Source organism: Anser brachyrhynchus (assembly GCF_964034855.1).
Source record: "Anser brachyrhynchus genome assembly, chromosome: 1".
NCBI classification, from domain to species: domain Eukaryota; kingdom Metazoa; phylum Chordata; class Aves; order Anseriformes; family Anatidae; genus Anser; species Anser brachyrhynchus.
Genome location: NC_137694.1, coordinates 83,236,917 through 83,263,021, shown reverse-complemented (window position 1 = coordinate 83,263,021; position 26,105 = coordinate 83,236,917). Strand labels below are relative to the sequence as shown.

General features: G+C 37.8%; 1 protein-coding gene across 35 annotated transcripts in view; it reads right to left on the bottom strand.

Moving 5' to 3' along the window:
* ROBO2 (roundabout guidance receptor 2) overlaps positions 1-26,105 on the bottom strand; it is a 931,286-nt gene that overhangs the window by 10,510 nt on the left and 894,671 nt on the right. For 19 of the 35 annotated variants that reach the window (XM_080591484.1, XM_080591485.1, XM_080591514.1 and 16 more), the window contains 4 exons: positions 23,888-24,096; positions 14,698-14,880; positions 9,869-10,033; positions 1,905-2,165 (listed from right to left, as the gene is read on the bottom strand). In XM_080591484.1, the coding sequence (XP_080447610.1) occupies positions 1,905-2,165; positions 9,869-10,033; positions 14,698-14,880; positions 23,888-24,096 (818 nt within the window). The remainder of the gene's footprint in view (positions 1-1,904; positions 2,166-9,868; positions 10,034-14,697; positions 14,881-23,887; positions 24,097-26,105) is intronic. The other 16 variants (XM_080591487.1, XM_080591486.1, XM_080591493.1 and 13 more) reach the window with 3 other exon arrangements.

Sequence of the window (26,105 nt, the reverse complement as noted above, 5' to 3'; positions counted from 1 at the left end):
GTGGATAGCTAATGATAACTCCCTCTGGAAATACTTGAAAACTGGAAGAGAACATATTTCCAGAGATCTTTGCCATTAGTAAAGGAAAAGAGAAGAAGCAAAACTAATATTATTTAAAAAACAAGCATGCAATCCAAGAGCAGCCTTTTAAAAATCTAACAGAGAAAAGAGTACAGAGTAAGAAAGCCATAGCACAGAAGCTGGGATGGGAAGAAAGACATACAGGTATGAAGGTCTGAACCTGTCCCACCAGGGTAAAACCACAGTACCTCCTAGAGCAACCCTCTGTCATGCGTGAAGGATAAGCACTTGCCCTGGTCATCCTGAATCTGACAAGAACAAGGCACCTGTAAACACTCCAGCCCTAAAGTCAGTGCTCAGGTAGGGCACTGGAAGCATTAATATCAAGTTCTTTATGGTCAGAAAAATGCAAGTCATGCAGTATGGGAATTTTACTAGTGTGTACCCTCTATGTCACAGAATAACTGACAACTTCTCTTTGTACACTTAAAGTAGAGGAAAGGAGGAGAGTTGTGGTTAAGAAAGTCAGACAAGCATACTTAATATTCATTTACAAAAAAAAAAAAGATGCATGAAGTATATTGTGCTATTTTGTATACATTTGTACATCTTGTACATTGTAGTTAAAATTGCCATTACACTAAGTAGCATTAATTTCACACACTAATGCTATTTTTAAACTGACTTCACATCATCATTTAGCAACATGAACAACTAACCACTTGTTTATGCAGCTGAAAGATTAAGGGGTACTAACTGTACCATTACTGTTACATTTTAAAATATTTATTGTATTTTAAATGTTTAAACTTTAATATGGGTAGCAATATTTACTAGGAGGACTTTACTCACTAAATCCTGCCCCCATGGCAGCTTTGCCAGCATACTACTATTTTTTTAGAATGTCATTGATATTAGGGTGCTAAATTAACTAGGAGACTTAGTATTAGAATAAAATCTGACAAAAAGATGAATAATATGTGTGTCTATTGTCACTACAATACAGCTACATACAGACTTGAAGAAGTGGTGTAGCTCTAGAGAAAGCTCCACGTATCATGTAATTTTTTTGTGTGTTAATTGTCTTTGAACCACTGCCTTCTTGTATCATTTTAATCAGCACTAGAATAACATATGATTAGTGGGTTAAAGAAAATACCCTAGTAAGGGGACCTGAAACAGCAGCTTTTACTTGCGGTCAGGCTGAGAAAAGGGATTTGCAAATGGTGTAGAACTGCAACTCCAGTTCAGCATTGCCTCCTTTATACATTTTTACAGACTTGAAATCCATTTAAAAGATAAAGTCAGCACTCAGCAACGAGTAGGTCCTGTATAAAGGTGAAAGCCTGTGCTGTCATCTTGCTAGGCCTAGGAGATGAATGTTATTTTGTCATATCCCTGAATAAGGAGAAGACAGTGTTATAAATACAGTTGGAATGAGTGTCGGTAGTTCATAAAGACACAAACAAAAATGACTGCCAATTTGGATGCAAGTTGAAAGAACTATAAAATATAGCCCTGTACATATGAAAAAATACATCTGACAGAAACTACTCTAAAAATCTCTTCCTCCTCTCCTGCCTGGCTGAAACTGCTCCTCTTTTTCTCACTGCTATGCCTGACAACATTATTAATTGCCAAAACACTGCAAAGAACACACCAAGTTAGGTGCTAATGAGGTTTCATGGCTGCAGGAGGGAAAGAACTTGGACCACAAGCTCCAATTTCACTTTGCCTCTTTTTCATTTTCTAGCATGAGCCACAGCAGTGTGGGAATGCAGGGATGGAAGGCGATCTTAGCCTCCTGCCAGATACAGAAATCCTCAACTGAAAAGTTTCAAGAAGCTGTCTACGTGGCCTCATTTGGTGCAGCACACACGCACCTGATCCGAATGCTTGCTTGTGTTGGGCTTTCCTGAAATCCTCTTGGCGATCTGCAGAGCTTATCCACTCCTGGGTTTGCCGCTGCCACTCTAGTGACGTCCTAGCTTGCCGGTCCAAGGAGCTCTTTGTGTCATCTACGCTGGGTGCATGCTGCCTCTCAAGAGAGCTTCCTTTCCTCTCTGCCGAGCCTCCACGCTGGCCAGGGACTATTTGCTGCCTTAAACCCTGACCGGGAGGCGGGTCGGGTGGTGGTGGAAGATCTAAAAAACGTGAATAAGATTTAGATGAACTAATTTTTAATTGAAACAGAACTTCTATTTGATGCTGAAAAGAAACAAACAAAAGAAATCCCTCACAAATGGTACGAATCTGCTGATTTTAGAAAGAGAAAATTTCATGTTAATCAAAAATGGCTGCTTACTTTCCACTAGTTTTCTACCACAGGTTACTGTGTTGCTAGCTCTTTCTAACATCCATAATAATCAATAGACTCTGAGCCCTGACTTACGTTTCTAAGAATGATATTTATTTTCCATGGGGTATACTCCATCTGGCTCTTTGAGTAACAACAAGCAACTAAGAAAGAAAAACTGTAAGAACCAGATCTGTGCCAGTTGACAGAGTAATTTTCCCCCATCATACTGGGAGGCTTGCTTCATCACCCCCTTTTTTGGGGGTTTCTTTTTCAGCTTGAGGTTTACACTCAAAATCTAAATATGCTACTTTGTCAAGATGCAAAAAATTCCACAAAATCTTGGGAAAAAAATATTCACAAAGCCTATTGTCATTGAAAATGCGTCAACGTGTCTCTGGTAAATGCATGTGCAAATGGAACAAGCAATGAGTGAACGTTTTATTCAAGTACGATTTCAAAGTTCTCTCAAAAGCTATAGTCTTCACAGACAAGAGTATGACCACTCCTAAGCTTACCAGTCTTGCAAATATAACCAATCAAAACACAATTTCAGTTGAAATGTGAAAGACACCTGCCTGGTCTCTCTATCAACTTATCTTTTTCAAGTTTATGACTAAGATGCTTGTAGAATTGATGATGGAGCTTCTAATCACATTTGCAGAGGCAAAACTACACTGTGTTTTTAGTTCATGACCCAAGTTAATTATAGAATCTGGATAATGGCAATTCTAAATGTAAGACTTTCACGTAAACCATATGATAGACTAGTAAGAGTTCAGAAAATCTTTAGATTATTAAAAACAAACAAACAAAAAAAAGAACATTTAGTATACTCTCCCATATAAGCTACCTGTTTTATATTTAGAATAGTTGTTTAATTATCGTTTTGGTTAATGCATAAGCCAAGTAAATCCATGCAGCCTCACTAACTTCACTAAATCTATGTTAGTTTACACTAGGTATGGTTACACCTCACTTTCTAGTATTTTGTACATTCATGTTGTGAAGGTTCATCAAGGAATTCAAAAGGCATGGAAGAGTAAGTCTCTCCTTTACTTGCAGAAAGGGCTGATTTTCATAATCCTAGTGAGACTTAAACTCATTTTATATATTGTTGAGGAGGCCTTTGAAGCTAATTCATTTTGGAGCCTCTATTTCAGCTTTATATGAAGCTTCATGTCCTTGCTGTTAGAGGTAATATTTCTGTCTCCTACATATAGGGCACAAATGCTTCCAAAGTTGCTGAGTGCAGATGTGTGGGTTATTTGTGTCTAAAAGAGAAAGAAGTTGTATCCGACGTTGCTTCTGTATATTTGTTAAGAGCTGAAGTGTTATATCCCAGATTAAGATATCTATCTTCTGGCTAGAATGGTCTTATAACAATCTGCTAGCCAGCTTGGTGTATTCTTTATTTGCAGATCTAATTTATTTGAGAAATTTTTAGTTATGAATATAGATGTGACCTTTCATGACAATGACTATGCTTGAGTTAATGTAGGTGGAAGCGGGAGAGTATGGGAGCTTGCCAATGTTAAAATTGCTTATAGTGTTGGCTTCCAAAATGGTATTTCTTATAACTGATTTTATTGCAATCATAACCAGTTAATGTACAGAACAACTGGCATCTGCTTATGCAATCTGAAATAGATATTACTGAAGTTGTGATGTATAAGCAATGGTGAAAGGATGCAAGACACGGACTCCTGATGGCTCTTGAACAGGAGTCCCTTATTGCCCTTTTTCACTACTACATGTACTTTCCCCGTAGCCTCACGCGCTGTCCACGTGCCTGAATCTGTCTTACAATTGGTTAGAGACCCTCAGACACGGGCCTTGAGCCAGCCAGCAATTGGCCACTGCCCAAAGCTCATCTTTAACACTGTAGCCAATTTACTTTATCTCGACCTTGCTCAAGTTTTTGGTTCTACCGCTGTTTTCCTCATTATCTCTAACTCAGAGACGTGTGAAACAGCACAAAGCTCCCTGCAAATTCCTTTCCCACACAATGGAGATGTATTGAATCCAATAAGCATAACATGTCACTGGACAATGCAATTTTCCAAGATAAAATATTTAGTTTAATATAAACAAAATTTTTAAATAGTAGTATCACTACCAAAAAAAAAAAAAAAGTTGAAATTATTGCATTATTAAACTTAACATACAGTACCTTTCTTCAGCAATTGCAATCTAATAGTTGTTATTAATTAGATACTAAGAAGGAAAGGCTGTACTTGAACTGTCCTGCATGTTCTAGAGCTAGCTGTTACTCCTGGAATTACAGTAGGATTATGCTGTTGATTTGCTGTTAACCTGACTCTTGCTTTTACGTATCCACAAAATGGGCATAATATTTGTTCGATGAATAGAAATAAAATGAAAAACCATGTTTGTAAAGCTCTTTGGGCATTTTAGACCTGTGGCTGAGGTAGCTGAAATTAAAAAAAAAAATAAAATAAAATTATTTTCTGATGAAGCTTCACACAATTCTAGAAGGATTACAGGTACTACAGAATTAATATAGAATCACAGAATCATAGAATATCCCGAGTTGGAAGGGACCCATAAGGATCATCAAGTCCAACTCCTGGCACCGCACAGGTCTGCCCAAAGTTTAGACCATGTGACTAAGTGCACAGTCCAATTGCTTCTTAAATTCAGACAGGCTTGGTGCAGTGACCACTTCCCTGGGGAGCCTGTTCCAGTGTGTGACCACCCTCTCGGTGAAGAACCTCTTCCTGATGTCCAGCCTAAACTTCCCCTGCCTCAGCTTAACACCATTCCTGCGGGTCCTATCACTGGTGTTTACAGTGAATAGGTCACCTGCCTCTCCACTCCCCTTCGCGAGGAAGTTGTAGACTGCGATGAGGTCTCCCCTCAGCCTCTTCTTCTCCAGGCTGAACAGGCCCAGTGCCCTCAGCCGCTCCTCATATGTCTTCCCCTCTAGGCCCTTCACCATCTTTGTCGCCCTCCTCTGGACACTCTCCAACAGTTTAATGTCCTTCTTGTACTGTGGTGCCCAGAACTGCACACATATAAGCTGTCTCCAGCCTGAGTACAGGCTTACTGAACTATGCTAGATATGTCTGAGAAGATCTGTAAAGGAGGTTACTAATTCTAGCCAACCATCACCTGACTAAACCATTTGCTTTTTCACCTTTTTACTGAGGTTGATTGTCACATTAACACCTACCCTTCCTTTTTAATAAAAGAAGCTGGAAGAGAGCTCCATGTGGCAATGTGTCCTTTTGATTTGTTCCACAACTCAAGTCTTATGCTGCAGATCTGTCTTAGGTAAAGTTAACAAATATGCTGTTATCTTGTCAGGGCATATATAAAGACCCCATGCGTCTAGAATCATGACTTTCTTCCTCCAATGCCACAGAGAAGTCTTGCCTTTCCCTACCTCTCCTCTCTCTTCCCAGCAAAAGACATCTATATGTCTCAGCACACACTTGTAAGTCTGTACATACATGATGGCTAATGACTGGGATTTCAGCTGCTACTAAAGGGTAACAGAGATCAGATGACTTAGTCCTCTCAGTACCTAACAGGCAGACTTATTACCACAGAGAGGCAAGCAAACTCATTCCATAATGTCAATCATTCTAGAAAAGATTTGTATGTAGAAAATTAGGGACTTCAGGAGGATTTTCAGTAAAGATAAATGTCACTGATTGTCACTTCACTTCCATTTACAAGACATTTATCTTCCAGGTGCCAGGTAAAATACCTCAAAATCCATATTGAGCTAGTAACTTCCTAGGCTAGTGGGATGCCATGCAAACTTCCACTTGTAGCTTCTAATGGCAGGATTAACAGACTTGCAAGGCAATTTTATAAGTGTATTGAGGAAGGGAGGGGTGAGGGGGAAGGGGGCAGAGATAGTCTTATTGATTTAGTAAAGAAAGGATTGTGACTAAGAAGCTGTAGGACATCAGAGTGCCTTATCAGAGGCAGATGGATGTTTGGCTTGGGATTACTTCAGCCTTCCTTTAGAAGTCAGAACATTGGCCAAATGATTCAGGCACCAGTCAAGCTTAGGCTCAACCTCTCATTATTAACTAAAAAAGAAAAACAAGTTATAAAACCAAGAAGTATAAGGACATCTCTTTCTATCTGTGCTAGTCATTTGTTTTCCTAGGGGTGATAATTACTGCTACATTTAATAAGTCTCTGAACCACTTTCTAGCATCAGTAGGTAAGCAATTTCTCTACAGCATGCCTTAGCAAAAATTGATCTGTAATACACAATAGCAAGACAGTGGGAAAGTTAATAGGAATCTTAAGCCACAGTCCTCCATTTTAATCCATAACTACATGTCCTCTATTAGTCCTCTTTAAAAAAAAAAAACAAAAAAACAAAAAAAAACCACCATGTTCAACTAAGGTAGAGCTTTTAACTTCCTCTGTGGATTTTCTGTTGTCTCCACAGTCTTTTAGGATAGGGAAGTTAAAAACCAAGTTGTACAGGAGGACAAATATAATGATTCAATCTAGAGTTAGTCTCCAGAGGATTCTGACTTTAGACTGAAGGAAATTAAGAAAGAGGCTTTTAGGAGATTTGTATGGATTGGTGTCAAAAGTAAGCATGAAGCTGTATCCTCATATGCTTACAACATCTGGGATCTGTGTGGTACACATTAAACATTACAGTTCCATAGGTCTTTTGCACTATCCCACATGGTTACAGTTAACAAGGAAGAAGTGCTCAGGAAGTGTACTAGAAAGGGCAGAGAAAGGACATAGCTGGAGCTTACTTGAAATGGAAATTTAAAATGACATATCCAATATGTGATGAGCCTAAACACAGGATGCTAAGACTCATCCAGCTTGGGAACTTGAATAAGACTGACAAACCAAGTGTGTTCTCATGTGAGAAATCCAAGGGGAAGCAGTAATAAGGGAATGGACTGGAGACATCTCAAAACCAAGAGAAAACTTATAGTGATGCTTCCCACTAAAATCAGGAAGGCCCAGGCTGAATAAACTGGCCTGAATTCGAGCTCAGAATTGCTGGATCTGTCACTTGTTTTTTTCTAACAGCAGCTTAAGAACAGTAGTATTGCATATCTTTGTTAACTACATTGCAATATTCTACACAAAGCACCTAGTTCCCATTTTTAATTTCTGTATACCAGAGGTTCCTAAATTTAATTTGTTTACATATATACAGGTGGCAGCAGTAATCTTTAGCTTCATTAATTGACAAATGTTCTTTTGCAAATTTAGCTATGACTCAGACTTGCCTTTACACTTTAATGACTCATATTCAGTAACACTTGAGATGGAAAAAGAGTACAATTTGTGTTTGTTTGTTTCTGTGGTAAGAGAGAATGAGAAAGGATGCTCTATGATTTTAGTATATTACTCATTTTTAGTACATACAGTAAGCATTTGAATTAGGTTTATAACAGACAAATTTTATGCTACCAGTGTACAAAAGTTGTTACTGTTACTGCCTATGCCTGAGTGGTTGATTGTTGAGGATAAGGGTATAACACTGGTGATCTGACTCAAATATACTAAAGAAACTCCACTAAGATTAATGCTTTATAAAGCATAAATCAAAGACTATAGAAGATTCCTCTCTTTAAATAAATCTTAAAATCCATTCTCTTTCACCAATTTAAAACAATGTCAGATTTTATGATGGAGTCACTCCCTGAGGAGTCACACTTCTGCCTTATGACCTGAGTCAGATTCCCATTAGTCTTCTGATAATCACCTTATTGATAAATATTCCTATAGTAATAGTACTCAAAAGAAAAAAAGATTAAAGTCCCAGCACACTTAGTGCATTACAAACACACATGTATGCACAATTTATGGCCCAAAAGGTTCATAGTTCAGCATGACAGGATATGCCACACAGAAGGGTTGAATTAATATATTCACAGAAAGAGTATTGCCAACACCAAAAGCAACACCCAGAATTTCTACTGACTCTTCTCCTAGACACATCTATTTAATAGATCTGTGTAGCATGGAGGCTTCTGGAATATATCCAGAAGTGGAGGGCATTAATGTTTAAATCAATGCAAAACCATACGAGTAGGGTCTAAGCTATTTTGAGTTCTTTCCTCAAATTATATGGTAGGAAGAGTGAGTCTCAGAACTTGAGATATAATGATAACCTTTCTGGTAAAGACTTTCACTTCTGGAACCTGTTTTCCACCTCTTTGGTCTGTCAAACAGGGAATCTGTCAGAACACATTGCAAAACTTTATCTGTACACCTGACAAACATGGCTGAGAGGAGAGCTGTGGTGGTTTTAATGGCCACAGTCCAGCTTGCATACTGTTAATATATCACCTAGAGTAATAAATACATAATAAATAAACCATACTAAATATACTCCCTATCAAATCTATTTATTACATGCTACCTGACAGAAGAAGATCATGAAGGGATTCTCAAGCAATGTTTACTAGAATACAGAGGACTTTTATTCTAAAATCTAAAGTTGTTTTTTTTTTTTTTTTTTACACCTTCCACATATGCTGGAAGATTGTCAAGGTGTACTAAAAAATAGGAGAATGACTCACTGGCATCACACCAGCTTCCATGGTCAAGCCAGTGTCAGGAGTGCCACTGAGGCAGGTGGAACGGTTGAGCTCTCACAATCGCCCTGCCCTGAACGCTGCAAGAGAGGTCAGCATGAGGAACATGATCACGTCCCCATCTGCTTGGCATTACAGTTATCCTTGGTGGCTCCTTTAACACCGTTTTTCCATTTGCCTGCTTGTCCCCTCTGATCATTTCAAGACTTACAGTGACCAGTCGGATCAGAAGAGAAGAGGAGGAGGTAGCCAGCTGGCCACCTTCCTATCCAGCCCTCCTCAAAGAGTAACAGACAGCAACTGCATCTTTTGCCAAACTCAAGATGGGGTAGACAAAGATAATGGAAAGCTGAGCTGATAGTGATTAGAAGAGCAGAGCAGACACACCTGAAATTTCTAGATGGAAAGCGGTGGTTGGAGAGAAATGCAGATGTCAAAGAGGAAGACAAAGTCACTGATGTCAGTGAATTTCAGGAATGAAGCAGGACAGACAAGATGTGAGGCAGAATCATGCCTCACATGCAAGTGTGGCATGTATTACTATTGCTGTGGGTGGCTGTAAAAAACAGCACAAACCAAATAGAGTACTGTGGACTGGCTGCACGTTTCTTCTTAGGAATTCACTATCTGCTGCTAGTGCTGGTGGTGGCTACTTAGATTTAATGTGAAATTACCCATGGGTCATGTTTTAATGTCAACCCATATAAAACACAGTCATTTTTTCGTAAGATTTATATTGAAAAAAAACTTAGAGATGCTGACTAGTTCAGAGCTGAAACAAAGAAAAGCTCATTGAAAAGCCACTTAACCAGGCTCCACACTGCTAGTCCAGCAATACTGCCAACACGACAAGCTGGGGACCCCATTTCACCAAACAAGTAATTCACGGTAACGGACATGCCTTAAAAGAGAGCTTTACGCTCCCACATTCTGCACACCTGCTTGTTGCAGCCCATCACCAGGGGTTCCCCACCACCACACTTACCGTCTGTTATTCCCTCCCTACGATGAGGCAAGGGGGGTTGGTCCAACCGGCCTCCCTTGTGTTTTTTAGTGGGCCTCGGCCTCTGAGTGACAGCTCCACTGGTGTTGCTGTCAGTAGAAAAAGGACTGCTTGGCCGAGGTCTCTGAGAGGAAGGGTACGCTTTGCCTAGAAAAAGAGAAAACAGATGAAAAAAAAATATTATTGACTTGAAACAGGCTGTTCTATTAATGTCTGTTATGAAACATTAAATAGGGTCTAACTCTCAGAGGCAAGCAAGTGTCCCCACGAGGTACCCGCTGATGACAACTGCTTAAGCTACACCACAAGCAAAGTGAGAAACTTGGCATTCTTTTGTCTTTACTTTTATAATTAAAGTCATTCCATCTGTTGTGCTAAAACTACAGCATGCCATGTAACTCCTACCTGCTCTGCGTTCAGAACAGATGTGTCATAACAACTCCTCAGCCTTCAGCAGGGAAGGAAAACAGTTCTGCAATCACATCAAATTTATCTCCTCCTGCCTTCCACCTTCACATTTGCTGAGCCAGATTCTCATTTTAGGGGCTCCCACGTGCGTGGTATATCTGGAGTAACTCCAGTGAGATAAACATTACTGGTTTTGCAAGCTATGTAGCAGTGCAGCTTTGTATACTTAAGGGCTCTCTTCTCTCGAGAAATAAAGATGGAATTTAAAAGGTAAAATTTTCCTGTTCATTTTCAGTATTTTATGTGTTTAAATACAATGTATTCTGAATGCATTTATTCCTCAGATATTTTTTATATATAGACTAAACAAGCTACATGATTTCTCTTTTAAAACCATCTTTGATGCTGTTCTATGGAGTAGGTCATCACAGCAGAAACTGCAGGAGCATAGTTCATTTACTCCGCTTCTTATTTTGATATTTTTATTCAGTTAACTTAGCTAGGCTTGTTCATTACTTAATATTTGAGAAAACTAAATATCACTGACTTTTAATTTCTTTCCTTTTTTTTTTTTTTCTCTCGCTATGTTGTCCTTACCAGCATCTCAGTGCTGTTAACGCTTTAATTTGTTTAGAACTTGTATATAAAATTATTACTTTCTTTAACCTCCTCTGCAGGGGAAAGCTTATAAACCAGTCAGAACTTCTGCTCTGTCAGTGCAAGCGTAGGCCCGAATGCTCTGAGATTTGGTGGAAAGTGACAAAATAGCTGTTTGTTGTTTTTCTGATCAACTGTTCCTAAGCTAGCACGAAGCTGCTTTATCTTCTAGTTAACTTAGACCAGAGCCTACCCTCCTGAGAGTTACATTTTTTCATAAAAAAATTAAAAGAGCCAAAATTCTGGAAGAGGCATGCTTGAGTACCACACTGTTCTTCATGCATTGTAACAGACATGCTTACTTCCAGCATGCCACCACATACAACTGGGTTTAGATAAGCCTAATCAGGAGTAAAATGCTACCTACTACACTATTTTAAATATTCTCACTGCAAAAAGAGGGCAAAGCGAAAAATGTAGCCATAGTCTAACATGCTACTTAGCATTAATAAGTCCATGTTAGAATAACACCTCTGTATTTGACTTCAGTTTTTTTCTGACTACCTAAGGCCTGATCCATTATCTTCTGATTGATGTGCACCCTTAGGAGGACCCTGCTTTTAGGCTGGCTTGCCTCCCAGCTGCATGTCACTGCCAGCTACCAGAGGTTACCACATTTGAACCATTCACGTGGACTTCTCATAACTCTTCTCTGCCAAAAAAAAAAAAAAAAGGCAAATTGAACTTAAAGAATATGAACAGTATGCCTTTGATAACCTGGCTCATTTAAACTGAAATGGGTTGCAGAATGCCCACCTAAGCAGCTAATTCTGGAGATGGGAGAAAGCAGTAATAAGCATTTGGGCTGAAGGCTGGAAACACCAACCTCTATAGCTGGCACAGCTGCAGCCAGACAAAGACAAGTGATCAAGCCCTTGTTTCATAGATAAGGATAAAAGAGTAGACGAACACAGACAAAATATCAAAGATCTTGTTTAAAAATACAAAAAAAAAAAAAAAAAAAGGCCACTAATGTAAAGAAATTCGGATTTAAGCCTGAAATTCCATCCTAGCTCACATTACGCTACACAGATGTTTTGTAAAAATAAACTTGGAACATCCAAGCACTAGTCAGTGCTGGATGAAGAACCTTCACACTTACTCTATTGAGTAAAGAAATGTGATTATTAATTCAGAAAGTTGGGTTGGAAAAAATATATACACTAAAAACTCTCTCTTTTATCCCTCCATGAAAATGAAGGAAAATAAATAGCACTGACCTAAATCAGACATAGGTCAAATACAAATTGTGTGAGGGCTCCCAAAACACATCTTTCAATGCACCTAATATCTGATTACAGCATTTTATTTTTGTATGCAGCCATTCCAGAAAGAACTGCTGAGCAGTGTCAGATTCTATAGCAGATTTAGTGTGTGCAAATGAAGACAAGGATGAATCCACTACTTCTTGATTTAATTTCCCATGGGTGTTAAAAGGAAAACTGGCTGAACTACATTGGCAAATCACATAGTGGTTTCTGGAAAATGGAATCAAAGTGTCTTGCAGGAGAGATGCCTTGTGCCTGGATTTACCAAAGCCTTTTATGCTTGGCAATCAAACACACCTACGTGAGGCTATCAAGTTGGACTTCTCCTTTCACACCAGTGAGAATATTTCACAGCTGTTCTGAAGGGAAGAAAATAACTGTCCCAACTGCAAAGGAGTAAAGAGTCAGGAGCTTCAGTTTTCCTCCAGAGCAGGGAACAGAAATAATTCTGCTGCTTCTCCACTACAAAACACCATTTTGCACTACGAGGGATTTACTGTGGTACAGCAGATCCATAATAGGCAGGTCTGATTGATCACACTACTCTGGGAGGTATCATATCGTAATGAAACTACAGTAAGCCTTGCGGAGTTGTTTCCATTTGCTGATGTTTTTGTGGGGGAAAAAAGGGGAGGGCTGTTTCCTTACAGGTGCTTTCTGTTTCACTTTCGCCTCTGGATCATTAAGAGAATAAAAAGGCAGCCACAACAGTTGGATATTTTTTTTACCCCAAACTCTAATAATCTATCCATGAAGTTACATGTAAGTGCTCAGTTTGAGTGCATTTGTGACCTAATTAAGCTAAGAAAATATAACTGACAGGAGAGCTCTCATCCTATTCTTGTATATTGCATTTACATAGCTATGATAAGAAATCATCTTTAAAAGGGTCTCTGTGTTTGTGTGCCCATATATTTTTGTTATGTGCATGTTTGTGGTGGAAACTGTACTTCTCAGAGGGACTGAAACAAGTGGCATTAAATTGGGGTGAATCTCTGCATTATTTTTGTCGAGACCATAAAGAACACAAAAATGAAAAGGTCGGGAAGGATTTGCTCCTTTCATTCAAAACTGTTTAGGAGACTCTTCAAGCAAAACACTATAATTTTAAGTTATTGTTTGGCCCCATTTGCCCATAGTAGATGGCTGAAGACCTACAGCAGCTTTTCCTTTCTTTTTATTTAAATGACACGAGAAATTTACTCAGTGAATGTCTCACTAATCTAAGAAGTAAATGAGGTGTTTAACTATTTTTATCAGTAAAATAGCCATCTTTTAAGGATGATTATGTCTAACCAAACTCAATGGGAAAGGTCTCAATGATTTTAAAAAAGCTGGAATTTCACCCTGTAGTTTGTTGTTGGCATAGGACTGTAGATTCTTTTCTTCATTCCTAAAAGGCAGTGTTTGTCATGAAGTCATTGTATGCAGAAAGCCAGCAGTTATCATCCCTAACATTTGGAGACATTTATCCTGAATGCACATATTTTACTGAAGGATAGACTTTATACAAGACAAATAATACAAATTTTAAAATGATAGGAATATTACGGGAACTGTGGGTAGGAATAGGAAGAGAAAGTGTAACAAAAGATATGACCCAAATTCATATTTGCTATTAGGTTCTTTGGATTTAAATAATTTGGTATTTTTGCTATTTCAGTATGACTGAGCAAATGCAAACATATTCTTTGTACCAAATATTTAAAAGTAAGGTTTTTTGCATGTTTGTTTTTCCTAAAAACAAAACAAGGAGATTTAAAACTATGAACAAAATTATATTTACTCTTCATTCATTCATTCTAGAAGATAAGATTGGTTGTTTTCAAAAGTAGTAGTCACTTTACTTCTGTTACATTTAACTTGGCTAATTCAGTTGGCATAATTAAAGTTAAATTTAATCAAAATATAATAACTTATTGAATTAAATATTTTTTAAAGCCAGCTGATTGAAAATACTTTTAAACAGTTCATATTGTTAATAATAAAAGCACACCATTCCACCCCCATGCTTAGAAAAACTTCACAGAAAAATACATTTTTTTGCAGGAAAAGGCAACAGAAAAGCAGGGATAGAGATAACAGTTTAAATGTGATTTTCATCATTGAAAATGTAAATGATTGTGAGGAGACATTGCAGAAATGAAATCATCAAAGACTGCATCACAGAATTAGTGATCTCTTCACCGAAATATTAAACAGAGCACATGTCAGTAAATCTATAGAGGAGTCAGCATAAAGAGAAATAGCAGCAGACTAGAAGTGCTGATTAGAAGTTTGTGCTATTCATTTCTTCAAGTGACTAAAATGAAACATAATGTAAGATTTCATTTAAAATATACTGATAAAAATATCTCCATCCACCTTACTACATGCATGTTAGACAAACGTGAAGTGAAACGCAGGTTCACTGAAAAGAAGAGAAGAACAGGCAGAGACACCCTTCATGCAGAAAGCATCAATTTTGAGTCTACAAACCTGTTCTTGTCAGGCTGGTTCCATCCAGCCTAAAACCAGCTTTATCTGCTGCTGCAACCAGTGCTTGTGCAAAACTGCCGTTGGTAAAGATCGAGTCATCTGAGGAGCTACCTACACTAGATCTATGACTAGAAAAGTTACGGTCCTCATCAGACGCAGAACCCCATCCATTTACCATTGAACCTAAAAACAAATGTAGGGGTCTAGTGAGTTGTACACATTTGATATTTTTTTGATCATCTAAAGCTTATAGACTGACTTAATATGTCTTTTCTCAACAGGAAACTCAAAGTTACTTTGACAATGCTTTGTACAAAAGAGCAGTATTCATTTAATGGTTAAAGACCCACTTAATATGTCCTTTCTCAACAGGAAACCCAATGTTTATTTGACACAACTTGATTTAAAAGAGCACTATCAAAACTGAATGGGATCCCATTCATAGCTTGCTCCATCCTGTAAACAAAATGATACATACCCTCTACAAGCATGAAGGTTCCATAAACATTTTTTTTGAAAGTTAATATATTTTCCCTGAGACTGAAATTAATACTTTTTTTTTTTTTAAACTTGATTTATTTTACAGCAGCATCTAGTTCAGTATTTGCAAAATGAAGTCTTAATTTAGGACAGCACAAGTGTATGTCTCAGCAGATATGGCTGAAGTCAGACATCGGCTTCAAAAGCTATCCTGAACAAGACCAGCATTACATCAGTTTCTCAAACAAACCTTAAAATAGATGAGCAATCTTAATGGCCCAAGCAAAACTGATGTAAGGCAGTTCATTCTGGAGGATTAAAATTTCCTTTTTAACAGGTTAGAAATAGACATTCAAGAGCAGAGCAAATACACAGTCAAAATGAATACTGAGTCACTCAGTGAGCCATACCTTCTAGTTATAGACTACCACCACTGCAGGAGAGGAAAGTGATAACAACATCATAAAAATGGAGCCAGAAAACCAGATACCAGTGGGAAAAAAAAAAAAAAAAGGAATATAGAAATCTTGACGTAATTAAAATGTGAAGAGCAAAACACTGAGGGAAGGAATCATATTTTACTCTTCACTTATATTCTTTTATTTTTTTCAGTGCACAAAGGACCTATCAACAGCACAATATGTATTTTCCAAAGCCATCACTGAGTTCAAGTTTTCTGGAAGTACTGAAATTCTGTTTCTTTTGAGGTTACAGGTGGAGTTGATGATGTTTTGTACTTCTGAAAATCATGCATAAATATCACTGGGTAATTCTACAATGTGCAGTGGAAAATGAGGCAAAGAATATGCAGCTAGCACCAAATACCTGGCTTTGCTCCAGGAAGAGGGCAGCCACACTTATTAGTTACCAAATCCAGTTAAAGTACAAAGCTACCAGACTGGTTTTGGGACCTAAGTCACCACATGGCATTGCATGGCACCATGTACACATAGAGTATTATTGCTCTGAGATGGCACAGGTTCCTCTTCATCTTATAATACCTGGAGGCTGCTTTTTAAAAAGTGGCGTACATATGTTGAGAAAAATCCCAGTGAACCAATGAGGATCTGCAGAGAACCAGTTTTCCAAAATATGACAACACGTGGAAAGATACTTAATGGCCTTGACTTTACTATTCAGTAAGCACAGGTGAATTTATGTGAATATACATAAGATGGACAGCAGTATAAGTCATGTTCTTTAAAGCCCTGTCCAAGAAATATTTGTCCAAGAAATTATTATTTTGTTTGAAATCGTTAACTAGTAAATCAATGCTGACCCACTTATTAGAACCAAACTGATAGGCTAAATAACTATATATATATAACTACATACATTATGTAAGATATAAAATATACTGAAAAAATAAGAAATGAGTACAATAAATGAATACTGAAATTTAGTCTGTAGCATGCTGCATCAAACAGCCTTAGAACAATGGATTATTTTGTGATGTGGCAGTGACTGAATCTTTTAATGTCAGCAAAGTGGTGGGCTACAATGACGTAAGTCCATACACTCCTAAGATACAAGAAAATAAACTGAAGAGGTCTATGGAGGTCTGACAGGCAGAAAGTGTGTTAAGTGCAACAAAGAGTGACAGGGTGTGATTCTGCTTGCCAAGAGCACACAAAAAAATTGTTATTTTCCAAACAGACTCGACCTGATGCACACAGATGTAAGGAAGCCTAGATAACAGCAAGGGAAGGCTAAAACTGAATTTCCTCTGAGAAGACAGTTTCTGAACTAGCATTCAAAGTGTGACAGAACATCATAGAGAATGGAGAGTAAAAAGTCTTAGTAAGAGTTTCTGATTGTGTATGAAAAGAGATACTAGAGATAAAACACTTCATGCAGATATAAGAAAATGAAATGCTATAGCTGAGGACATTTTCAAACAATTGCTTATCAACACATCCTGCAAAATATGTAAGCACAAGCTGAAACATAAAATATGATTAGACCTACAGATATCAAAGATATTCAGGTGCTGAAAATGTATGATGTATTTTGTTAGTTTCAGGGCCCAAGGGTTTTATATGATTCTACTCTCTATGTAGATGCATATGGAAATACATATTGAATAGAGTATGCATGAATATACATAGGTTTCTAACATACTGGAGGAATTTTTAAAGGTAATTAAGGTTGAATTTCCATTTGCTTACATTGCTTTGTCCATTTGCTAACCAGCCACTGAGCTGTTGCATAATATATAATACATGTGATCATTTGGATGGGACACTTTTAAGGTGTATCTAGGAGCAGTTGCTATTTTTCGTCTGCTTTTAGAAGGGCTCAATCCAGCTGAAAAAAGAGTTCACATTTTAAGTATGAAATATACTTAAAATCTGCAAGCGTCCATAATGCTCTGTCCAACGTGTGTGCATACATCTCTCTCTTTACATACTCACAGCCATGCTGGGTTTTCTTAACAACACCAAAATGTTAATTATCCGTAGAGCGTTGTCCTCAGACTGCCAATTTTTCAGGCGAACTCTCTAGACAAGCCCTGTTCCTGACCTCCTCTGCACTCCCATGGTCAGTGAACACCAACAGGCGCTCTGCCCATGGGTCACTTTCCCTTCGCCTCGCCTCCATCAGCTGCATGAGGAGGCAGTGCCTGTCAGGCTGGAAGAACGGCTCAATTCTGGCATGGACGTGAGCTATACTGGGTGAGGACGTCAATGCAGCTGACAACTAAAGCAAATGATGACACGACTTCTGGTTGCTGGGCCACCTGCAGACTGCAAGCTGAAGCAAAGCTCTTCGTAACTGCTCAAGTCAGCAAGCTGTCATCATCCACAGCTGTGTGTGACTGGGCAGCTAACCTGGTAACTTCTTGTTATTTCCACTCATTCACTCTGCCCATGTTTGCCCTCCAGGGGTGTGGACATGGCCCAGCTGGCACAGGCCTGCTGCAGCCCAGCCCAGGCCCCTCAGGCCACCACGTAGCTGCGTTCACCTTGTGCACATGGGGATGCCTTCTCTAATGGCGTCCACCGGCCTCTTGTTTTCCCAAATCAGATGTGCTTTTGTTTCTCTCTGAATAAAGGCAGGATAAGAGATGCTGACATCCCTTTCAGATCAACTGTGCATTTGCAAATGGAATGAAATAGGCTTTTAGTGTCTCCTTTACATGCAACTCACTATGTGTTCTCCAAGACCACATTTGAGTTTTTACGCTTTCTGGCAACTGTAAATTTTACTCTCGCTGACAGCAGCAGTAAATGCTTTATGTGGAACAAAATCAACTCTGTGAAAAGTTGAACTCTGTTTTCTTGCTCCATAAAATATCTCTTGGTGCTAACGCAAACAGAAAGCTTCTTTGCTCTCAGGGAAAGGTAGGGGGACTTGAGGTGCTAGCTTCTTGTAGGCTGCACACTACAGCTTTTAGTGGCATTTTGCCTACAATAAAAACTATTTTTCTTTGCAAGGTGTATTCTTGCTTTACTTTAGAAAAAAAAATTAAAAAAAAAATTAAAAAAATCTAATGCACTTGTGAAATAAAAGCTGCTCACAACAAACCTAACATTTCTGAAAATTCCATTTGCTATTCTTCTGCATACACAAAACTCTACATGCACGCTTGAAGTTAACAACCGATGTTACTGGGACTTGTATGGGCATGCTTATGTGCTTTCCTTTATAAGACCATTAAGCGCATGCTAATGTTAAGTAAGTCCCTATTCCTCTGCAGGTTTTTTGATGGAACAGGACCAGACTGATCAGGTTTGTGAGGTGTGGATGAAGTCCCCGGGGGCTGATGCTACTCCAGCTGAAATTGGTTACAGAATTCCTCTAGCCTGTGTATAGGAGAAAGGTATTGACCTCTTTAGTCATGATTATAAACAAGGAATGACCAGTAATTTTAGTGGAAATGATGAAATAACAGTCATTGTACCATTAGAATAAACATGAATAATAGAAACTCCTGAATGCAGAATAAATGTGATCATACTTCAAAAATTCAGCTTCGACTTATACTTTACATTATACTTCCCCAGAAATGTCCCAAATATTAAATGTATACAACTAAAATAAACCATTATTATTTTAAAATTTTTATGTGGGGACAGGAAATTCTAAATAAATGGAGTCAAAACACAAATACATATTTGGCACTTCAGAGGTTCAACCATAATTAATGTCCTTCATAACCATTTAATGAAAAATGAATTTATGCCACTTAGCCAAATTTATTTGTGTTTGCATTTTCAATCTTTTTAGATTATTTGGTTTCCACATTGCTGAAAGGCACAAAAAATTCTCAAATTTATTCAAGCTGTTAGAAAAGAAATGCACACAAAACATTAAGTAGTTGCTCAAATGTTGCTGAGCTGTAAAATACTATGATAAAGTGGCATCTTGCTGTGTCTCTATTACTTCTTCAGCACTAAAATTAATTTATGATCAGTCATCAATTCATTTACATGTCGTTTTATGCTAAATCCATCCTTGCTGATGAATGCATATCCCTAGATCCATTAAGCTAGAGTAAAGTCTGTGCTTTATAATATGACCCTGCTAATTGTTGCATTACCATTTTTATGAGATACAAAAACTAGCAGTTTCCTATTTTCTGAGCACATATTTAATCCATGATACACATTCTTCCCATTAAATGCAATCTGTCTAACTGCTTATAAAATAGAATCTTCTGCAATAGGCATCCCTAAGCAAATCAATACAAATACTGAACTCTGACATGGTAAAATATGGCTCACAAAAATGATTTTGTGTAATTTCCAAGAGTTATTCCATTTGTGCTCAGACACAATGAATGAACAACTTTTCCATACAGACAGTGATCACTGATTCTTTTAATCAAGACCAAAACATGTCAAATAAATGACTTTCTTCCTTACTGAGCTATATAACCTATAGAAATCTTTATAATTTCAGATCTCAATTTTATTAAGAAAAAAAAAAGTTTTGCTATCTGTATGCAATGGCACTCTTTTCAAGAATATCCCTCTCCTTCCATCAGTTTGTATCAGTTAGGGAGGAGGAGGGCCTGTTCTAATTTCCATGCTAGTTAATGGGTGTATCTCTACCCTTGGTAAAAATGCACTAGGACTGAACTACTAACTTCACTGGTGGAGCTGGGGGAGGAAAAGATAAGGGGAGGACTAAAAAAGCCCCCCAACAATAGTAATTTGATCTGACAAAACCTAGCGTTCTTCTGTTATTTCATTGGGAAAAAAAATAATTTCATATATTCATTATATGCAATTAAGTCTATTAATGTAGAATAATATAAGACTCTTCATGACCATTCATGCCATAATTCTCCACAGCAATTCATTATAAAGGTAAACACTAAAAATAAGCAAAAGAAAAAGCACATTTCAATGTGTCTGTGAAAACAAAAAGAACCCTAAAGGATTGTGAACAAAAAGTCAACTTAGCAGAAGCTTTACAGCTGCTTTTCAGCTGTTGTTGTTTGTTTTGTTTTGTCTTTAAATCCAAACTAGGAACTTAGTATCCTAGAAAACCAGTTTGGGAACAAATCAAAACGTTGACTTTGATTTCTTGTTCCATTCTACAAACATCCAAACCTAAGCCGCCCTCCTTGAGTTTTCTTTGCAATATCTGGAAAATATTCAGATACAGTTACTGTGTACTCCTCCTTTCTCTTCACTCTGTTATATAACATGTCAATGTTATGTTTCTGCCACCTGCAAAGAGAAAAGCTTAATAGCGCAGATTAAATCCCTGTCTGAATCTTCAGTTAGCTGTAACTAAAACTCAAGAGCCTGGAAGGCAACCTGACTTTTAAGCAGTTTATAAGAGCAACACAGTGGTTTCAGAGAAATTTAGCAGCCTGAGCTCAGTTCACCCAGTGCCAGTGTTTCCCCATTGAGAATCCCACATTTGGCATTGGATGAAAACCTCAGTCTCAGCTCAGCCATGAAGAACAAAGTACCGTTGCACTCCTGGAGTGGGTGTCTTCAAGCCATCACTGAGGTGTGCTAACAGTGAGGAAACGCATCCTGCTCATTGTATGGCAACTCTATTCTGGGGAAGTCTCGATTGAGGAATGCCAATTCAGTTTTACTACAAGCACTAAACTCACAGGACATGTTTAAAAATATACAGAAATATTGCTTCTTCCAGGTTAGCTGTTCTCATTTGCCTTCATTTTTTTGATATAATGTAATGTTTAAAGAAGTGAAAATATAGTATATAGTTTCCTAGGAAAGTGCTGGTTTAAATAATCAAAAACCCTATGAAAAGAAGTAGCTTGTATTTTCTCAGTTCAAAAAAAAAAATTAGTTCTTCTACAGTATTCTGTATTCTATTCTGTAGTATTCTAAAAGCAATCAAGTTAAGGAATGAGAAACAGCTTAGAAACAATGGATGCAATTTGTTTTATACCCTCCTTAACACCAGTAAATGCAACCTGGACAGGTTAACAGAAACAGATACACAAAATTAAAATTCTCCTTTGAAACAATTCCCCCAAGTAAAACAAGCAATTTCCTTGTGCCTCCTAATAAAAAACAAGCCCAGCTCAGAAAATTAAGGTTTTGCCCACGTAGTAACCGAGGAAAACAGAAGCTTTCTTATTCTGAGAGTTTGCGATTTTATAGATTATTTAGACTAACTTGCTGGACGTATTTTTGCAGGGCTATAGTTTCCTAATTGTTTTAAGCCAATATAGGTGTTGGCTATAAGCTATTGGGGCAGCCTGTCATTTTGCTTTCCTTCTGGCTGCACAGCCCCCTCCTGCAGTGCTGACAAACACATTGCCATGCAGTGAACCGGATCAAGAACAGATCCAGCCAGGAATTAAACAAGCAAAGGAAAACCAAAAAAAAAAAAAACACCTTAATTTTCAGCTGGATGAAACAACATCAAGAAGGTGGTAGGGACAAGTGGGTGTGCACTTAGATCACCTTACATACAAGCTTAGTCTACATTACCAGGTTCTGCCCAATTTCTTCCAAACAAACAAAGAAAAAAAACACCAGCAGGTTTTTAACATTTCAATAATTAAGTAACATTTTTAACTAAGAAAAAAACCTTGAATGTTATTCATAAAAACATAAACTGCAATGAGCACAAAATTCCTTGAATTGGAGCAGAAATACAGCTGTTCCTTGCTTTGCACTAGGTAGCCTGGTCCAAAATATTAGGTGAAAATGTAAATGTTCAAAACACTCATTTTCCGATTTATAGATATATCAACACCGACATATTAATACATACCAAATGAAAAATATATAGCAACCTGATTATTTATTTATTTATTTCTGTATTACCAGTGCAAAAACCCTTACCGCATTCCTAATGGAGAGGTTTCTGAGCCACTAGTGAGATATGCAAAAATATGCAGAATTATAGCCTGAAGGAGATTATACTAGAAATTCAAGCAAAGTGACTTAACGTACTCATGCACTAATAAGTTAACCTTCAGAATTCAGGGATTTAAACTTTAACTCTACAGTCTTCAGTTGGATCCGGATTTCAAATTGCAGCATTAGAGCTACAGTTCTTAAGTCTTAATTAGACTGGCAAGCAGTCTGGCCCTAGCGTGAGGGAAAACCTGGAAAGTGGGATAAAGCAACATACTATTTAATTAACAAGGGAAAGGGAAGGAAATTTTAGGTATTGATGTTCCATAACTGTCATATTCCTGCAGTGTTTTCAGAATAACAATGTTTAAATAAGGGTGCAAAATTTTTAGAATTTGCAAAGTCCACAAAAAGACAAAAATAAGCAGTGCTGTTGTAGTAATGTGTTATTGAGCCAGTCTCCCTGCAGGTGTAGCTAACAACAAGCTTTCTTCCACAGAGATCAAAGACTGAAGAAGCAGCCACCAGCCATCATGATCTGTGGACACTACGTACATTTGGGTCTATACAAAAGCTGTACATTGTGGATATAGTACATTATATAGAAGTCCAAGTTCAACCTGAAGGGAAATATGGTGATGCGTAAAAAAGTTCATTGTGCCCATATAGTCTGTATTTTTCAAAAATATATATATATTTCCCTGACTATATTTTATCAACAGCAATTTTATTTATTCAGTTTCTGTATGTTAGGTTATCATATCCTTCTAGTTCCCCTTTGACGATCCCTGTTGTAACTTTCCAATGCATGCAAAGGGAGAAAAGCAGGGAGAAGGAATAAGTGTCAGAATAATTAAATATCTTCACTGAAAGGGCACGATTACTAAATTCAGCAATACAAAATAGGTTCAAAGTACACATTTTCCTACATAAATGTTATATTTACGCTACAAGCAAATGTTGTGCTGATCCAACTATGCTTATTTTGAAGTCTTTTAACTTCCCTGTGTTCATCTGTAAAAGCATTTACCCAGCAAAATATCTGAAAGTGATTTAAGATAAAATTTTTATGCTGCTCCTGATTTTGAAATATATATTCCTAAGCTGAGGTCTTCCCCCTTCTTTTTATGTAACTGGCTTGCTTCTCCAGTAGGGTGAACTTTTCATGAAAGCTAGGATATAATTGAGTTTTCCTTCAAGTCTTTAAAGCTTTTTAAAATTCATGAATTTTCTTATCATTTTGCAGCAAAGTATTTTCAAATCCTCCTTTAACTTTACTGTTTAATACTAACACATTTTAAATGTTACAGAAATAGAGTAGAATAAATTTTCAGTTAAAAAGTGTTTGATTAATGATGTATTTTACTGTGAGGAACAAGCTGGTGTCAGTGTTTACTGTGTTTGGTTACCTGTCACAGAGCTGTCTAGATTGTCCATACTGGAGCCTGGAGTATGCTCTAGACCTCTCAGTGGCCTGCTGATTTCTACAGTTTCTTCTTCAATATCATCCTCATCATCGTCTGGAACATCTGTTTCCAAGTCTGAAATAAGGTTTCCAGATACATATCCTAGAGGCGGAACTGGAGCCTGAGGAGGTTGTGTATTGCTTTGGATGTGCCTACACAAACAAACAGGAAAACAGCATCAGAACAGGTGAAACTTTGTACCCCATGGTCAACAGAAGATCAGATTCTCAGTAAGTCCTCATGCAGATTTACAAAATATGCTTTTTAGGTCAATCTCGAGAAAAGCCAGTCCAGTTATTCACCGCAGCAGAGTACCTGTGCACTTTCCAATATTAAATATACATCCCCTTCTGTAACACAGGGAAGCTCAAGATCATCCTTTAACAGGTGAGGAACTGATGTACCCAGAGACTACATAAATCATGTAGGAAGTCCACAGAAAAGCAGAATTCTGAATCCCAACCTAGTATACAAGTGTCTCAACCAACATTCCACCTTGCAAATCACACATTGGAGCCAAAATTAAATTTTGCTCCTTCTGCTTGAAAAGACTCAATGGTCTTACAGAAAACTCACTTTCACGAGGAGGAAATGACCAATAGGGCAGAAGAAATTTTGAAGTCCAATGAACCCATTATCAGTAAAGACTTTTTATTTTGCTTAATTCCAAGTAGTTTAATTGATTTATTTCCAGCAGTATTAGGGCATGCATGCATGAAATTACTGCATGCAGCAATCACAAGTAAAAAAAGGAAAAACAAAGATAAAAAACACCCACAGGATAGCTAAATAGCCAAAGGCAAGCACTGGGCTTGGATTTTCACTTATGTGGTCTCTGAGACTCTAGAGAGGAGAAGAACAACCATCAGCTTTCAATTCTGTTTTCAATGCGGCTTTTTTCACAGCACTACAGGTACACAGCAAGCTGTGCCAGGGGACCCAGACATGACTGCCCTTGGCATAGGAGCATGAATGGGGCTTGAATTCACTAGCTGAGCCTCATGAGAGCCCTTAGGGGGCTATTCATGAGGTGCCGTGACCTTATGCCAATTGGCAGAATGCTGGATGGGGTCCAGGACTCTGATGGTCTTTTGCTTGGACACCAGCATACCAGAAAAAATCGCAACTGTCACCTGTAAGGCTACCTAGATCTACTGTGTTTTCACTGAGCACTTGGTGCTGTATTATTGCCTACACTTGATAAGCACAGTAATTCTTGCTATGCAAACAGTCTTTTTTTTTCATAAGGTAAATCTATCGGATTGGAGAATGTCATAGTAAATGTTATGTACTACTGGAATCTCTTTTTGCCTTCGTGTGTAGGTTTTAAATTATTGCTTATCCTAAAGTTTATTTGCAGCGCAAAGGTTTCCTTTCTGATATACAACCCGCTTCTGTTTAACAGTTCCTGAATACTTTTCTCCCTGGACACCAGGGTCTTGGCTATGCAGTGTTCAAAACACTGCGCAGAAGGGCACTATGATCGTACTAACCCTCAATAAACAGTGTGATTAGCTCCTAATCAAGCAAAATACTTAAGTATATACTTAATGTTAAGCATGTGATAGAACAATTGAAGTCAATTTCTCATGTACTTGTAGTTAAGCATATACTTAAGTGATTTGCTGGATCAAGGCCATAATGATTATGTACTTTTCCAGTAATCACTAATGTGCTCTTTCTTAAATTCCTAGTTGTCTGGTCTCTTCTGTTACTCCTACAGTAACCCATCTGATAGGTCTCACGTTGTTGTTTCTCCCCTTTACACTTGACAGGTTAACTTATGAAAAGAAAATAAAGAAATCTTCCTTCTCATTTAAGACAGTGGAGGACTTTCCACTGACTTTGAACAGCCTTCACTAGATCCTTTAACAGCATGTTGTGTCTTCAGCCAAACAATATCAAATCACTTCTATTTGCAGCTCCCAATATTTACCCCAAAACCTACTGTAAGGTACTAGTATGAAAATACAGGTTATTGCCTCTCTCTATATTTTTTTAAGTTTCATGTACAATTAACTGTGCTCATACACAAGAGTGATGTTAAAACCTGTATATTCCTAAGTACATTTTGAATGTCCCCAATCAATTTTCATTTCTCCAAAAAGGGAGCAGGACCTTTCCTGTCCAAAGCGAGAGGCTTTGCTACTGAGTTCAGCCA